Source organism: Protopterus annectens, chromosome 3.part1 (genome assembly GCF_019279795.1).
Source record: "Protopterus annectens isolate FY-2018-M chromosome 3.part1, PAN1.0, whole genome shotgun sequence".
NCBI classification, from domain to species: Eukaryota; Metazoa; Chordata; order Ceratodontiformes; family Protopteridae; genus Protopterus; species Protopterus annectens.
In genome coordinates this window covers 1,708,644,391-1,708,662,307 of record NC_056732.1, presented here as the reverse complement: position 1 = coordinate 1,708,662,307, position 17,917 = coordinate 1,708,644,391, and the positions used below count along the sequence as shown (strand labels likewise).

Here is a 17,917-nt window from a genome sequence, read left to right as displayed (position 1 = left end):
AGCTAAGCACCCCGTTGGGGAAACTTTTCTTGCCTCAGACCGTTGTCAGAAAAAGTTAATAATTGTATTTCTTGTGGGAAGCAAATACCTCATAAGGATTTTCACTCTTACTGCATACCTTGCCTAGGCCCAGACCACGACCTCACTGGTTGTCATTTTTGTGCTAGGTTTAATAAGCGTACTATAAAAAGACGCTTTGATTTTGCACAACACTATTTCTGTAGAAAATGTAACTACACAATGCCGTCGGAGCAACCGACTACCGGCGTGCACAAAAAATGCAAGGATAAGGACAGGCAGCCTAGGCCCAAGCCAGACTCCGAGGCCTCGGCTGGACCGGTCTCCGGTTCACCGGTCTTCAATGAGGCTGCGACGCAGCCCTTGACTACCGCAGATTTGGAACCCAAGACCGCTTCGGAGCCTTTGGCGGAGAGCGCTAGGCCGATGCAGCCATTTTGTTCAGCCCCTACCGACGACTCTGCAGAAAGAGATAGTGCTGCAGAAACACCTTTGGTTTCTGAAGGCATCTTCAGACCGACGACGCTCACCATAAAAACGTATCCTAAGCTTAAGACTCCTATTAAACCTAAAAAGACTGCACTGCAGTCTCCAGTTCAAGGCCCCATGCCTAAGAAACAGATGCTTACAATGGCTGAAGATTTGATCTCTTTAATCAGGGGTTCCCAACCCCAACCTGACAAAAGGCCTAGACAAGAGGAAGATTATGCCTCATCTGATCAAGTGTCTATTTCCTCAGGCTCCTCTGAGGACCAGGGTTACTCCTCCCCTTATGAAGATTCTGATGCTGAGGATTCTATTCCCTCAGCTTCTCCTCCTGAAGACTACTCCTTTGGGGAGACTTTACACACTATGAGGGAACATTTTCACTGGGAAGGTCAGGACTACTCTGACTCAAAGAAAAGGCTCAGAGAGTTTATTTTACTCCCCCAGCACAGACCACTTGCCATCCCCCCGTTTTAGACATTGTGGATGATGTTTACTTAGAATCTAGTTTGAACCCAGATTCTCTGCCTCCTGCTCCAGCCAAACCAGACAGATACTATAGAGTGCCTGATTCACACAAATTCCTTTATAAAAGTCATGTTGCTGATCCAGAGACTATCTCCCAGGGTCCCAAAGGGGCTAAGGCTTCTATGGCAAAAAATCCTGTACCCTCTGAAAGGGACTCCAGAACACTAGACAGGTGGGGGAAAAGGTTTACACCTCAGCCACTCTAGCTATGAGAGCACTAAATTGCCAATTTCACATGCTAAAATATCAGCAATTTCTCATGTCTCAGCTAAAACAAAAAATGAGCACACTCCCTCAACAGTCTGAATTGAAAGAAATGCAGGATCTGTTGCATGCAGCTGAACAGGTGGGCAAACATACTTTACAATGTGGTTTTGATTCTTTGGAGGCTTCCTGCAGAGCAGCTGTCACTGGGTCTGTTATACGTAGACATGCTTGGTTAAAGGAACAAACTCTGCCTGATCATGTTAAAGCAAAGCCTCTAGATGCTCCCTTACAGCAGGATGTTTTATGTGGAGTTAAGGCAGAAAAAGTCTTAAAGAAAATGGAGGATAAGGCAAAATCTATGCAGACAGTCAAAGATTTTCTACAGGTACAGCCCCCTCGCTTCAGCAGAAATTGGCCAACTATAAATTGGTCCTTTCCAGCTACCGACAGACCACAGAGGGGTAAATACAGACATCCAAGAGGCAGAGGACAACCACAAGCCCAATACAAACCTCGACAATGGGGCACTGCAACAAAGAAGGGAGGAGAAGACAGGCCCCAATCCACCAGAAGGCAAACTCAATGACTTGCACCTCATCTGGCCAAGCAACAGTCTCTTGGCAGCTTTTTTGGATGCTTTCTCCTTTGGTTCTAAGTGTCCAGACTCTCACCATCCTACCCCTAAAAGGCCAGATAGGTTTTACAAAATGCCAGAAGATTGCAAATTTTCTTTAGGTGCCCTTCTGCAGATTCAGTTACAGTCTCAGTGGCTGCTGATAAGCCCTAAAAGCTTCTGCCTTCAACTTCCCTTCTACCCTATAATAAGGAGAGTAAAATTATGGAAGGTTTGGAGGAAAAAGTGCATACTTCTGCCACTCTTGCCTTTAGGACTAGAAACTTCCAAACGCATATGATCAAATATGCCTTAGCCCTCCTTTCTCAAGCCTCTCTGCTCATTTCTGAGTTTCCACTCTCTTAAGTCACAGCTTTCTTCCATTTTGGGTTCCTCTTCTCAAGTGACATGTCATTTCATTAAATGCAGCTATGCTCGACTTGAAGCATGTGCCAGAGCTGCTGAATCTGGCTCTGTCTTGAGGAGGTAATCTTCACTGAGACTCCATCCACTTTCAGATGGCATCCACTTTTTCCATGTTACCTCTAGCCAAACTTCAGATGAAGAAATTCCAGTGGTACCTCAGGTCAGTCCGGATGCAACATACTCATCCACGGATCCACGGGATTTTGTTATTCTTCTTCCCTACTTGAAAAAAAAGCTTCAGTGGTGGATTCAGCAGGTTACCTTGAATCCTGGGCTTCCTTTCCAATCCCCTCTTCCATCTCAGGAGTTATACAACAGACGCTTCAGACATAGGACGGGGCAACCTTCGCTTCTTGGAAGGTTCAAGACATTAGGTCTCCTTCCCAAATGAAGGAAAACATAAACATAAAGGAGATAAAGTAAAGCAACAGTACTAATACAGCGACAAGTCCATTACTACTAAGGCAAACCTGGCAAAACAAAAAGTAACTGTAACTACGAGCAGGGATAAAACAACTGTGTTTGTTCAAAAAGTATAAAGTTCACAACTTACTCAAAAAGTTGCTTTTGTAAAAAGTAAGAGATGTTTATTCTAAAAGTTTAAAATCCATAGCATATTTAAAGAGTTAATTGCCAATATAAAGGAGATGAGAGCTCTCATTTTGGTCCTGCAAACTTTTCACTCTCTTTCTTCCAGGTCCCCTAAAATGATTCACAGATAACACTACAGTTCTTTGGTATGTCAACAAGTGTGGGGGGGACATGTCATATCTCCTGCTCAGGTTAGCTAACAGGGCTTGGGATATGACAACTCTGTATTGGCTAATTCTTAAAACAGTTTACATTCTTTCCAGTCAGAATGTTGTGGCGGACACGTTGAGCAGGTCCATGACCATACATCTCAACTGTACAGATTTTCATAGAATGTCCATTTTTTTTGCCTCATATTTTGGGTCTGTTTTTCACAAAATTGTGATTTTCTGGAAAATTAGTGGCAAATCATTAAAGGCTGAAGTTAAAAAAAAAATAATGACAGGCATTTGCGTTTCAGAGTTCATACCCATCAGAAAATTCATGCTAATGCAAAACCTCTTATTCTATCAACTTTCTAAGTTTGTAAGAACAATATTTAAACATTGCCCCTATTTTGGGGCCTTTGTCCCATTTTTATTTATAGCTTTGTCCATTTTTTTGCTCAGAAAGTTAGAGAGGTATGTCCATGACTCAGACCCATGAATGGATGTTGCACAGGGCTGTGTTTTTGGACATTATCCACTTGTGGAGTGCTCCTAAGGTAGATCTCTTTGCTTCCCCTATGAACAGATAACTTCCAAAGTTTTGTGCCAGAGTTCCCAATCCTCTAGCATGGAAGGTAAACACACACTAGCCTTCTCTTGGAAGGGGATGTTTCTATATGCATTCCCTCCTTCCCCCTTCTACAGAAAGTTGTGTTAAAGATATAACAGGACCAACCAGAAATCTTGCTGGTGACTCTCTTTTGGCCAAGATAGCTTTGTTTCCCTCTTCTTCTGCATTTAGTCAAGGGCAGCCATCACAAGTTGCCTCACAAGATGGATGTACTCACACAGGACAAGGAATCACTAATACAACCACAGATGTCAACCCTTCATCTGACACTATGGGTTATAGTGTTTTGTTTCCTTTCAGACACCTATTTTCTGAGGATATGCTGCAAGATCTGCAGGAGGCCAGAAAACCTAATACTAGGAAATCCTTCATTTCCAAATGGAAGAGGTTTTCCATCTGATATCTTTCTAAAACCATTGTCTGTGGATATTCCTGTGGTTTTGTCTTACCTGTGTGAACTGCTGAAAACTGGATTATCAAACTCTTCAGTAAAAGCTCATCCCTCAGCCATTTCTGCTTGTCTGCCTATAGCCCCTCCTTTGGCTTCAAGACTGGAAGTCAGGGTTTTCTTAAAGGGCGTCCTACATATCAGACCACCAAGGAAACCAGTTCCTCCTCCTTGGGATCTAAATTTTGGCTTAGAAAAAAAATGATGTTGCCTCCCTTTGAGCCAGTAGTCTCTTCTGCTCTCCAACATTGTTCTTGGAAGACAGTACTTCCTTAGGCTGTCACTTCAGCCAGAAGGGTTTCAAATCTTTAGGCCCTCAAGGCTTCCTCTCCTTTTACTGTTTTCCATAAGGATAGGGTTTCCGTATGTACTAATCCCACCTTTATGCCCAAGGTGGTGAATGAGTTGTCACTTAACCAATCCAGAAATTTGCCTACTTTCGTTCCCTCTCCACAGTCTTCTAGCAAGAGGATTTTACACCTCTTGGATGTGCATAGACAACTTAGATTTCACTTGGATAAAACCAAGTCTATCAGGAAATCTCATCGTCTTTTCATATTTTATCATCCCAGAGCTCTGGGTAAGCCTGTTTCCAAGCAGACAATCACCACTTGAATTTCTAAGGCTATTTCTTTTTATGTATTTAATGGAAAAATCCTTGCATCTCCAGTTAAGGCTCCTTCTACTAGAGCGGAGTCTTCTTCAGGTGCTTTTTTCAAGGGTCTGAATACATGCTCTATCCTGGAAGCGGCTACTTGGTTTTCTGTCCATACTTTCACAAAACATTAAAAAGTTGGATGGTATTTTGAGATTTTAGAGCTGGTTTTGCCAGGGCTGTTCTTCAGGGGCTTGTAGAGAGTGCTACTGCCCCTCCTCCCACTCTTTCGTCTGCATTGGCTTTGGTATTCTTCTTCATGTTATAAATACTGCAACATATGACTAGAAGGACATAGAATAGTTCTGTAAAATCTTACCATAACCATAGATGTCCTTCTCTTCTATATGTTGCAGTATTCTGTCCCTCCCTTCTTCTTCCTGCTTGATTTCTGGATTTGTGTTTATCTCAGTTTATCTCAGGCTGGTGTTCTTCTTGGGGCATTCAGTTCTGAGGAGGGTACATGCCATTGTTTGCTTTATTCCCAATGTCACTTTATGGCTAGCATTGGACGGGGACCGATATGTGACATCACACGTACTTGACAGTAGCTTTAGACTTTTGTATACTGGCCGAACGTTCAGGACATCCTGCAGCAGACTCTCCCATTTTATGAATACTGCATCATGTAGAAGGTAAAGACATCTAAGGATATGGTAAGATTTGACACAACTATTCTTTCTCCTTCTAGACCACTTCAGTTCTTCAAGAAGTTCTCTTTCTGAATGATGAGGGCCCCAACTTAGACAGTGTTGCTCTCACAAGTTGTGTTGACAAGTCACTGAAGAGGGAGAATATTGCACTTACAGCACAGTTATCTTGGTGTGAAGTACTTGCAGGGGAGAGTGGAGCTGAAAGCAGCAGAGCAGGAAAAGGATCTGGAGGTGGTGAGATCTGGACTGGGCTGCCAGAAGTAGATTGAGGGGGGCAGTGGCAGCATCTGCAGACAGTGCTGGGCTTTATCCTCAAGGGGAATAAATTCCAGAAGCAAGGAGGTAATACTTCTTTTCAAAAAGGTCCTGGTCACACCATATCTTGTTCTAGAGACCATGTATGGAAGGGATCATCAGTCTTTGGGAAGGAATATAGACAAAGTTATCAGAAAGATTTGTAGTATGGAGGTGTGAGAATGTGACCAGGGGTAGATGAGCTAAAGCTTTTCTTTCCTGAGATCAGAAGAGGCAAATGGAGCCTGGTATTGGGGGCACAAGCTCATGTCATCCTGAACAAGAAGAATAAAATAAAAAGAAAGTGACCCTTCCAATCTACTGCAGGGACTACTACTTGGATCTCCAAAGTACTTTTTTTCACAGATAGGGTTGTAGACCCATAAAATGAACTACCTGAATAGCGGTGGATGTACAATCCTCAGAGGTGCATCTGAGACTGCTTGAAACACATAGCAAAAAGATAAAGGTAAAATCAAGGCTGTAGAGAAGATAGAATGTTAAGTTCACTTAAATGGCAAAGTAGGTTAAGTCCGTCTCTTTCTGCCTTCTGCTGCTGGCAAGCAAGTGTAATCTAATGTATTGGTGGTTGCACTGGCCCAGAATTTGCAGTCTTGACTGTTGTCTAGGACCTTTTGGGACAGGAGAGGGTCAATTTCTCAAGGTTATCCCACCTTGAAGGACCGTCACTGAGAACCAATTTGTTCTCTATGTCTTTATCAGCAGTCACTTCTCGGAGCATTTGGTGCTATGCCATAAAGACCCTCATACAGAAACCAACTTGTCTTTACATATCTCTTGGAACAAGCTCAGAGTATGTTGCTTCACCTGAAAAAAAAAAGTTTGTGCGGGGGTTGCTCCTGTATTTTCCTCATTCAGAAGCAATTGGGAAAAGTCCTCTCTTTCTCACTTTGAGGAGATAGTCTTCATTGATCTCTGGTTATGTATTTTCCTGTGCCCTTCCTACCATGGGAGAGAGCCCAGGAAGTCATCCCTTTGGCATTCTTGGTGAGAATGCAGTACAGGATCCAGGTCCAAATCCTTCTATTTCTTCTGGGTGTGATGGCTCCAACATTTTTAGGGCCACCTTGTATACTAAAGGATTTGGTTATTGCACAGGCATTTGAGTTGTTATTGGCTGCAAAGCCACCTTGTGCTCATAGATCTTCCCTCTCGTGTCCATTACATGTTACAAGGGCATGACCTTCAGAAGGCACCCATTCCTGCATTCAAATCTGTTACAGGTGCTAATGGTAAATGCTTCCCTGGTAAGCATCTGGAGCATTTCTCCCCGGGCCTCCGCTGAAAACAGGATTTGTGGAACCTAGTTGGACTTTCCCGGTCAATAAATGTTAAATAAAAAAAAAATAAAAGGTGGAGAGTCTACTTCAGCATCTGTATGGTGCTTGAGATGTGGTTCACCAGGGAGAAAGGAGTCAGCATCATCTAGCTGCAACAGAAGACCACCTTCCTCACCCTGTATTAAGACAGAGACTAAGTTGCTTCTGGGTCCACTTATTCATTCAGGTAACCAGTCCGTGATGTGATGTCTAAACAGGCAAGGGACATGTACTTTTACTTCCTGTGCTGGGATGTGATGCTTGTTGGATGGTGGACCTCTTATGAAGTTTCACATCCCATGGACAGTGAATGGGTTGGTGGTCTGTGACCTGTGTCTCCAGTCTTCTGAAGAGTTGTGAGTTTCAGAACAGTTTCTGGTTTGGGTCTGTTGGAAACAGTGCATTCCAGAGATCAGTTATTTCACCAGCTAGGATAATGCAGTCCTTTCCTTATTCTGATCAGCACAGCAGGGAAGAGGAGAGGTAGTTGTGGCAGTGTTTACTGTCCTGTGGCACTAGAGATTCCTTTGCACATATTTCTGACATTACCACTGATCCTGTGCCTCATGTCAAAATTCAGGGGGAGACCAAATTTAATTCATGTCCCCCCCCCCACACACACACACACACACACACACACAGACATGAAAGTGGCTGATAAGTGAGTAGTTTCAGGCTGTCTAATTATTAGTATTACAAGAAACTCTTCTCGTCTTACCTGAAGATTCCCACTTCTGCAGCTCTTTTTTTCTCAGTTCCTGGCTTCTAACTTAGACCCCTTGATCCTGGTCAATCTCCTTGCTAGAGTATCAGAGGTTATTGAAGCTGCTTAAAAGCCTTCTGCATAGCACGTCTATGCCTTCAGTTAGAAACTGTTCTTAATTTGGTGTAGTGCCCTGTACTTCACAGTCATTTATCTTGCAGATGCCTTTCACAACTGTTCAGTTTGGGTTTCAGTTATTCTATTGTTAGAGTGCATGTGGCAGCTGGTTCTACTGATCCCCACCTAACAGACTGCAAAATTGTGACTCAGTACAGGCTGACCAAGCAATTTCTTAAATAATTGCTGCATTTCTGTACCCATTTGAAGAATTCTGTCTCTTCATAGCACTTAAGTTAGTCATTCCAAATTGGCAGCTCATACCTTGCAAATTTGTTTTCTGGTGTTTTAGTCTTCAGAATGGTAATTCTGGTGGTGTTTGCTGCACAGATATGCGGGAATTTCGTCAGGGTGTTGTCTGACAATGCTTCGTATGCTAGGCATAGCTCTCCCCTCAACAGCCTATAAGATGCAGAATACAGGGATAGGGTTTTGAGGTGCTTTGCCTAGGACATATTACTTACACCTTTTATTATTTTAGTCAGGAACCTCTGTGGATGTTCTAGTTGTTGGATGGTCCTGATTAGGTAGATACCAAAGGGGGCATTGTACTCAGTCATATGTCTGATGAATGCTGTAAACATCAAGTCAGATGCGCTGCATCCTTATCTGAACCCAAACTGCACATCTCCCATCATACTTTCTGCTACTTTGCATATTTATCAATCACCTTCTCCAGAACTTTCATTCAGTATAATAAGAGTTTGATACCTGTCTTAGTGATAAACAGGGTAAGAATTATGTACCTGGATTGAGAGAATCCAAGAAGGGCTTGCAGGATTGATAGGTGAAGAAATTCTTGCCAGCAGAATTCTGGAAAGCATTGGATTATCATATTTAAAACCTAAAGGTGGCCTTGCAGTATGAAAACATGGTGCAGAAAACAAACGCAATAGTGAGGGCAGTAGCACACAGATGGGTTTTAGGATGCACAACATGGGTCAGTACATAAGAGGGAAGCTGGTGATACTATTCTGTGAAGTTAGTTCATCTCATCAAATCACAACTGGTAGTTAGTGGTAAGTGGACACCTCACTTTCTTCTCTGTTGTGTGACCCTGTGGTTCATTAAATTAAGTTAAAGGGTGTAGGAGGGTGAAATGACCCATATGCAGGGTAGGGAAATGAAAGTCCGTAAAAAAAAAAAAAAAAAAACAGTCATCAGTGTGTGCTTCATTTATAGATATTTTTAATTAGTCGCATTTAGTGATATATTTTTCTGTCAATTGAATTGTGATCAACTTTATAGATCCCTGATTCAGCTTTTATACCTTATGTAATTTTGTTGGCCACTATTTGGAAAGGTTTTGATAAAATGGAGGCAGTCCAGAGGAGGAAAAAAAAGAGAGGTTTTATTTGAACTGGACAAAACCCTTAAAGGACTTAACTGTTCATCAACTTACACTAAAGGGACTATGATCCAGATGGTCATCGTGTTACCTTGCTGCAGTCATCACACTTGGGGTTATCCTGCCGTCAGGTGGTCCCACAGTCGGCCGGAATTCCAAAGTCTTAGTCCGGTGTCGGTTGCTGTCGCTTCTTTCCTGATGTCAGTGCGCCAGGGGTATATATAATGCATCCGATGCCATTTTCTTCAGTCTTTCTTGCTGCGCAGTGCCCGAAGCAGAAGCAGTTCGCAAGTGCCGGTCGGCCGACTCCTGAGATTTTCGAAGTCGAATTTCAGATCCGAAGTCTTCAATAAAGCTAAGTACCCCATTGGGGAAACTTTTCTTGCCTCAGACCGATGTCAGAAAAAGTTAATAATTGTATTTCTTGTGGGAAGCAAATACCTCATAAGGATTTTCACTCTTACTGCATACCTTGCCTAGGCCCAGACCACGACGTCGCTGGTTATCATTTTTGTGCTAGGTTTAATAAGCGTACTATAAAAAGATGCTTTGATTTCGCACAACACTATTTCGGTAGAAAATTTAACTACACAATGCCATTGGAGCAACCGACTACCGGCGTGCACAAAAAATGCAAGGATAAGGACAGGCAGCCTAGGCCCAAGCCAGACTCCGAGGCCTCGGCTGGACCGGTCTCCGGTTCACTGGTCTTCAGTGAGGCTCCGACGCAGCCCCTGACTACCGCAGATTTGGAACCAGAGACCGCTTCGGAGCTTTTGGCGGAGAGCGCTAGGCCAACGCAGCCATTTTGTTCAGCTCCTACCGACGACTCTGCAGAAAGAGATGGTGCTGCAGAAACACCTTCGGTTTCTGAAGGCATCTTCAGACCGACACTCACCATAAAAACGTATCCTAAGCTTAAGACTCCTATTAAACCTAAAAAGACTGCACTGCAGTCTCCAGTTCAAGGCCCCATGCCTAAGAAACAGATGCTTAAAATGGCTGAAGATTTGATCTCTTTAATCAGGGGTTCCCAACCCCCACCTGACAAAAGGCCTAGACAAGAGGAAGATTATGCTTCCTCTGATCAAGTGTGTATTTCCTCAGGCTCCTCTGAGGACCAGAATTACTCCTTCTCCCCTTATGAAGATTCTGATGCTGAGGATTCTATTCCCTCAGCTTCTCCTCCTGAAGACTACTCCTTTGGGGAGACTTTACACACTATGAGGGAACATTTTCACTGGGAAGGTCAGGACTACTCTGACTCAAAGAAAAGGCTCAGAGAGTTTATTTTACTCCCCCAGCACAGACTACTTGCCATCCCCCCAGTTTTAGACATTGTGGGTGATGTTTACTTAGAATCTAGCTTGAACCCAGATTCTCTGCCTCCTGCTCCAGCCAAACCAGACAGATACTATAGAGTGCCTGATTCACACAAATTCCTTTATAAAAGTCCTGTTGCTGATCCAGAGACTATCTCCCAGGGTCCCAAAGGGGCTAAGGCTTCTATGGAAAAAAAATCCTGTACACCCTGAAAGGGACTCCAGAACACTAGACAGGTGGGGGAAAAAGGTTTACACCTCAGCCACTCTAGCTATGAGAGCACTAAATTGCCAATTTTCACATGCTAAAATATCAGCAATTTCTCATGTCTCAGCTAAAACAAAAAATGAGCACACTCCCCCAACAGTCTGAATTGAAAGAAATGCAGGATCTTCTGCATGCAGCTGAACAGGTGGGCAAACATACTTTACAATGTGGTTTTGATTCTTTGGAGGCTTCCTGCAGAGCAGATGTCAGTGGGTCTGTTATACGTAGACATGCTTGGTTAAAGGAACAAACTCTGCCTGATCATGTTAAAGCAAAGCTTCTAGATACTCCCTTATAGCAGGATGTTCTATTTGGAGTGAAGACAGAAGAAGTCTTAAAGAAAATGGAGGATAAGGCAAAATCTATGCAGACAGTCAAAGATTTTCTACAGGTACAGCCCCCTCGCTTCAGCAGAAATTGGCCATCTAAAAATTGGTCCTTTCCAGCTACCAACAGACCACAGAGGGGTAAATACAGACGTCCAAGTGGCATAGGACAACCACAAGCCCAATACAAACCTCGACAGTGGGGCACTGCAACAAAGAAGGGAGGAGAAGACAGGCCCCAATCCACCAGAAGGCAAACTCAATGACTTGCACCTCATCTGACCAAGCAACAGTCTCTTGGCAGCTCCCTTGGGAGGAAAACTCACAGTTTTGTCAGACAACTGGCACATTGTCGCAAAGGACAAATGAGTCCTAGACATAATTTCACGAGGATACAGATTCCATTTCCACACCTTGCCAATGAAAAGAGGAATGCCAAACCTGCGACAAAATCAATGGGCAAAGGCACAAAAACAAATTACAGCTCTCATGGATATGAGAGCCATTCATCTGGTACCTACACGAGGGCAAGGCCAAGGATTTTACTCAAGACTCTTTCTAGTCCCCAGAAAGGACAATGCCTGGAAACCAATTCTGGACCTTTCAGTTCTAAACACCTTCTTACAAGTACCCAAATTCAAGATGCTAACACTACAGCAGCTTCTTCCCATGTTGGGCAAGAAAGCATGACTAGTAACGTTGGACCTCAAGGAGGCATACCTGCATGTCCCTATCAGACAAAGTTGCAGAAGATACCTCCGTTTCATTGCAGGTTCAACCCATTACCAATTCTCTGCACTGCCCTTTGGCTTATCTACTGTGCCCAGGGTCTTCACAAAATGCCTGGCACCAGTAATTGCATACTGCAGACAAAGAGGAATTCAAATACACCCATACCTGGACGACTGCCTCATTCAAGCAGAAAGCAAGGACATCCTCTTACAACATCTGGCTTTTGTAAAACATCTTCTAAGTTGCCTGGGGTACACAGTAAACGAAAAGAAATGAAAACTAGTACCCTCACAAAATATGACATTCCTGGGTGCCAGCTTGAATACAACAGCCCAGAAGGCTTATCTGACGCCAGACAAACAACTACAACTAACTCAATATTTCAAAACAATGGCAACAAAGACCCTACTCCCTGCAAAAAAAATTCTGCAGGCCTTGGGCTTCATGGCATCTTGCATACTACTAATACCATTTGCAAAGCTGCATATGAGGAAATTACAGTGGTACCTAAAAAGTGTATGGTCTCAACACAGCCACAGCTTGGACACAATGATATCTCTCATTCCGTGCCTATAACAGGAGTTTCTATGGTGGTCACAGCCATGTCACCTCAACAAGGGTCAGCCTTTCACCTTGCCCCCAGCCAAGCAAACTATGACAACAGATGCATCGGACTACGCCTGGGGGGGCACACATGGCAGGATAGTGCGTTCAAGGCATATGGGCGGCACAGTGGTGCAGCGGTTAACGTTGTCGCCTCACAGCAAGAGGTTCTCCGGTTCGATTCGGCAAGGTGCTGTTCTGTTGTGTTGTTTATTCTGTTTGTGTGTGTGGGTTTCCCTCGGGTACTCTCCCACCTTCCAACATTCCAAATTCATGATTTTGAGAATTTCTCCCCGGGCCTCCGCTGAAAACAGGATCTGTGGAACCTAGTCGGACATTCCCGGTCAACAAATGTTAAATAAAATAAATAATAAAAAGATAAAAGAAATCTGCACATCAATCAAAAAGAGATGCTAGCTGTACAGAATGCTCTGACAGCCTTCAAGAAACTATTACATCCAGGACAACTTACAATAAGGATGGACAACACCACAGTAATGTGGTACATAAACAAACAAGGAGGTACACACTCCTACCCCCTATGCAGACAAGCAATGACCTTGTGGAACACAGCACTGGCTTACCAAGTTCAGTTACAAGCTCAATTCCTGCCAGGAAAAAAGAACACACTGGCAGACGACCTCAGCAGAAACATCATGGATCCCCACGAGTGGAAGCTGGCTCCACAGGTATTTGCAATGATAACTCAAAAATGGGGCCTTCCAGACATAGACCTGTTTGCCAGCCCCCAAAACTATCAGCTAACAAAATTTTGTACAAGGACACTTCACCATCAAGCTTGGAAAGTGGACGCACTCTCATTTGGAAAAACCTGACAGTATATGCCTTCCCTCCATTGCCTCTCCTCACAAAGGTGCTACTGAAAATCAGAAAGGAGAGACCACGACTGATACTCATAGCCCCAGACTGGCCACGCCAGCACTGGTACCCACTATTAAGGAATATGGCCCAAGGCCCACCTTGGATTTTGCCACAAATTGCTCATTTGCTCACACAGCAAAACAATCAAATTCTACACAGCCAGCTCAAAACCTTAAATCTGGCTGCATGGCAAATCAACTAAGCATCCAGCCAGCTCCTCTTTCACAAGCAGTTATGGAGGTTCTTCTGGAAGCTAGGAGGCCCAGCACCAGGAAGGCGTACTCGGACAAATGGAAAAGATTTTGCGCCTGGAACCAAGCTAAAGGCCAAAACACACTTCAGCCTCACATGCCTCAGATTCTACAGTATTTAACTGAGATGTTGCACAAAGGACTTTCTTTTTCTTCCATTAAAATCCATGCATCAGCTATTTCAGCCCACTACAACACGGATCCACCCTTATTTTCACATCCACTTCTAAGGCAGTTCCTCAGAGGGGCAAAAAACATTAGACCCCCCCCAGGAGAGCACCTACACCAACATGGGACCTCAATTTTGTTCTGGAAAAACTTACGCTACCTCCCTTTGAACCAGCTTTCTCTGCAGATCTACAGTTTCCATCATGGAAGACTGCACTGCTGCTAGCAATAACTTCAGCTAGAAGAGTCTCAGAGCTGCAGGCACTAATGGCAGTGGAACCTTTCCTCATTTTCCATCAAGACAGAGTTTCTCTACGTACTAATCCTTCCTTCATGCCTAAGGTGGTTTCCAGTGTGGCTTTAAATCAAACCATCCACTTACCCACCTTTTTCCCAAATCCACAGAACAAAGGAGAAAGACTCCTGCATTCCTGGGACATTCACAAGCAGCTTCATTACTACTTGGATAAAACTAAGGTTTTCAGGAAATCTGACCAGCTCATTGTATCCTATGCTACAGCTTCACAAGGGAAGGCTATATCAAAACAAACCATTTCCAAATGGATAGGACATTGCATTCATTTTTGCTATACCCATCATGGAAAACCAGTTCCTACTACCATTAGGCCCCACTGTACCAGGGCAACAGCTACATCTACAGCCTTCCTCGGGGGGCTTCCAACCAAGGAGATTTTGGAAGCTGCAACTTGGAGTTCAGTACACACCTTTACCAAACACTACCACATACCACTTTACTCTAAGACAAGAGCTGGCTTCGCCACTGCAGTTCTGCAGGGCCTTCTAGCCTCCTCTAACCCTCTATGAATCCTCCACCCATCCTTAGCTTTGGGATTCTACCCAAGTGTGATGACTGCAGCAGGGTAACACGATGAACATAGTACAGTTTTGTACCTACCATAAATGTAGATGTTCGAGTGTACACCCTGCTGCAGTCCAGGTTACCCCCCCCCCCTCCATCCCCTCTACAAAACCTTCCTGATGTATTTGCTTATAGCTAGAGGGATTTTGTGTTTGTGCAAAAAACTTCATAAATTGGTACTAATTATTGACCACCTTTTTGGGGGCACCTGACATCTGGGGCAAGAAAAACTGAAGAAAATTGTGTCGGATGCATTATATATACCCCTGGCGCACTGACGTCAGGGAAGAAGCGACAGCAACCGATGCCGGACCAAGACTTTGGAATTCCGGCCGACTGCGGGACCGCCTGACGGCAGGATAACCCCAAGTGTGATGACTGCAGCAGGGTGTACACTCGAACATCTACATTTATGGTAGGTACAAAACTGTACTTTCTAACAATCTTGTGAAAGTAAATGCAGTGCAAGTGGAAAGAGATTTTAGGAAAATGCATAAAAACAAATGGCCTTTATCATTTGAAATGATTGGGTGGAACTTGGGAATGATTTTTCACCAAAAATGTTTTGCATTCATGAGATCGTCTCCCATTAAGTAGCATGAGGTTAAAAGTAACATAATATGTTAGTTCAGAAATACTTGGAAGAGACTGACTGGTTATTTCAGTAGGGTGCAGAGGTTCATGGGTTATGAAAATGAACACACTAGGAAAGTTTGTATGATCCTTAGCTGCTCAAAGAATTGATATATGTGATGCAACAATGAACAATGTAGCTGAATACATGTGTAATAATGTCAAGTTTCATTTGGCTTACATTTTGCTTGTTACTTTGTATATCCCATTACTGTCTATTACTAGATGTTTAAATCATGGTTGTTCTGAGGAAGGACAGCTGTGATACATTTTTCAGATAAAGCAAATTGTGCATTTTACATGCCCATGCACTTGATAACTGAAACACAGCATTTGAATGATGGGTGTTTATTTACTGTTTTGCAGTACTGGTAAGGAAAGGAAAAGATGGCAGAGCAGAGCTGGTTCTTTTGGATCATGGACTTTATGAATTTCTCAAGGAAAAGTAAGAAACTTGACTGAAATAATAGTATTTTAATCATGGTTCACCATTAACCGGCAAATTAAAATGAATAAGATTCTCATCGGGTATTTTGGTTACTGTTCATATCTCTACACAGTAGCAAACTGAGTGTGGTCTGCTACAAAGGATCCCAAAGTTCAGCTTTACTACCTATTTCTTTGTCTTCTTTTGTTTTCAGACACATTGATTTTCTTTCTGTTATATATTCCTGTTTTGTCTTCTACTTATTAACATGACTTTTTCATGCATGTCTTGAATGTTTTGTGCTGTAATCTTGTGCTCAAGTCAAATTTCCATCACCTGTTTGTATGAGCTCTGTGTTAGTAGCTGTAGTTATAGTGCAGCACTTAAGTGTTTTTGCTTCAGAGCAGTTGGTGTGTGTGGGGGGGGGGTCGAAATGCCAGACAAACTAGATCCTTCTTAGTTTAGATTTTCGTAGATTGGTAGGTACCATTTTTTTTTTCAATTTCTTATATTGTGTTGGATTGTCTTCTTGAAAATTTTGTTTTATTTTTGCCAAAGACATTCGTCAGTATTATTCAGATACAGTCTTAATTGCTTAAGTTGTTGGCATTACTTTGTTTTTATTGTTTAATGCCATACACGTTTATGGTGATCTGCTCCTTGGATCATTCTCTTTAATCCTGTAGCAATTAATACATGTATGAATGTTTACTTAAATGTTATGTACACCTTACTACTCTGTATACATTCCCAAGTTTTCATTGCATTTTGTGACCAGTCATGTATGAAGTATATTGCAGAGCTACCATTACAAGATCTTCATATTTAGGATTTAGTTTACTATTTCATAGCTGTTCATGAATAATGTTTTTAATCGGCATGTAAAAAAATGAAAATGATCTCACAGCCTGCTTAAACGGAATAAGTTGAAAACACCTATGTTTAGTGAAGAAGATGCATAATATCCCGGGTCTTCTTTCGGCTTTTCCTGGTTAGGGGTCGTCACAATGGAACTCCGGTCTGCTCATGATTGGTAGTGGATTTTTACAGTGCCGAGTTGCCAGCTCAACGCCCAACCTTCAAAGAAGGCACACCCATTCACGCTCGCACCTATCTGCATGTCTTTAGCGTCACTCGACCACGGGGAGGACATGCAGACTCCACACAGAAGGCGCTCCAGCCGTGAATCGAACAGGAGAACCTCTTGTTGTGAGGCGACAACGCTAACCGCTGCACCACCGCAGCACATAATAATATACTGGCTGGAAAAAAGACTTTGAGGGTATAATTCTTCTGCATCAAGTTCACATTTTCTTAACCATTAATGCATGAAGTCTAGACCAACATGTTGCTATCTGTCTGTGTGTTCTACTGCAGTTAAACATTTTTCCATTTTTTTCCTGTTGTAACTTCCAGTTTTAATTCCTTTTCCTTTTTTTTGTACTCTGTGTAGTCATGATCTGACAGCACAGAAGACTGAGCTGTTTTTGACTTTGAGCTGTTAAAAAACTGCTTCCTGTAGCCCATGGTTTGATTCCCTCAGCCTCCCTTTGCTTACTCTGTGACTCTAAGCAAGCCACTTAACCAGGCAATTAAGCCGAATCTGAAAAAGGTCCATGTAGAGCAGTGATCTACTTGGTCAACAGATGCTTTATACAACACCACTTTGTGCAGTACTCCTGAGCAGCACGTCTTTGACTATAAAACCTGTAGTAGCCTTAGCAACTGAAAACCTGCATCTCTGTACTATACTTTAAACATCAAGTGTAGTACAAGGTCTGTAGGCAGATGAGCATACATTGATGAATAAATACTCTTGATAAAGTATGTATATGCCTTTGCCCTTGATCTGGAGGAGCAGAGTCCTCTGACCAGCTTACCTTCCTGGTTATCAAACAAAATAAAAGTAATAATAGAGGCCTGCTACTGTTTTGGAATATTTATTGCATCTGTATATTGCCTACAGTGACAAGCCTCACTGCTGGCCAAATCTGAAGTAATTAATCTGTACCACTATGTATGTCATACATATGACCACATCACATGCACATTTCATTAATTTTGTTCCTCAGAATAAGCAATAGTTCTTTTTGACTGACCATTATTCAAATTTAGGGCATCACAGAGACTGAGAACCTAGAGTATTATCTGTTCTTTTTAA

The 17,917-nt window shown here is 42.9% G+C and overlaps 1 protein-coding gene across 1 annotated transcript in view; it reads left to right on the top strand.

Annotated features, from left to right (window-relative positions):
* ADCK5 (aarF domain containing kinase 5) overlaps positions 1-17,917 on the top strand; it is a 1,011,483-nt gene that overhangs the window by 714,207 nt on the left and 279,359 nt on the right. The window contains exon 11 of the mRNA XM_044067719.1: positions 15,696-15,774. Coding sequence (XP_043923654.1) covers positions 15,696-15,774 — 79 coding nt within the window. The remainder of the gene's footprint in view (positions 1-15,695; positions 15,775-17,917) is intronic.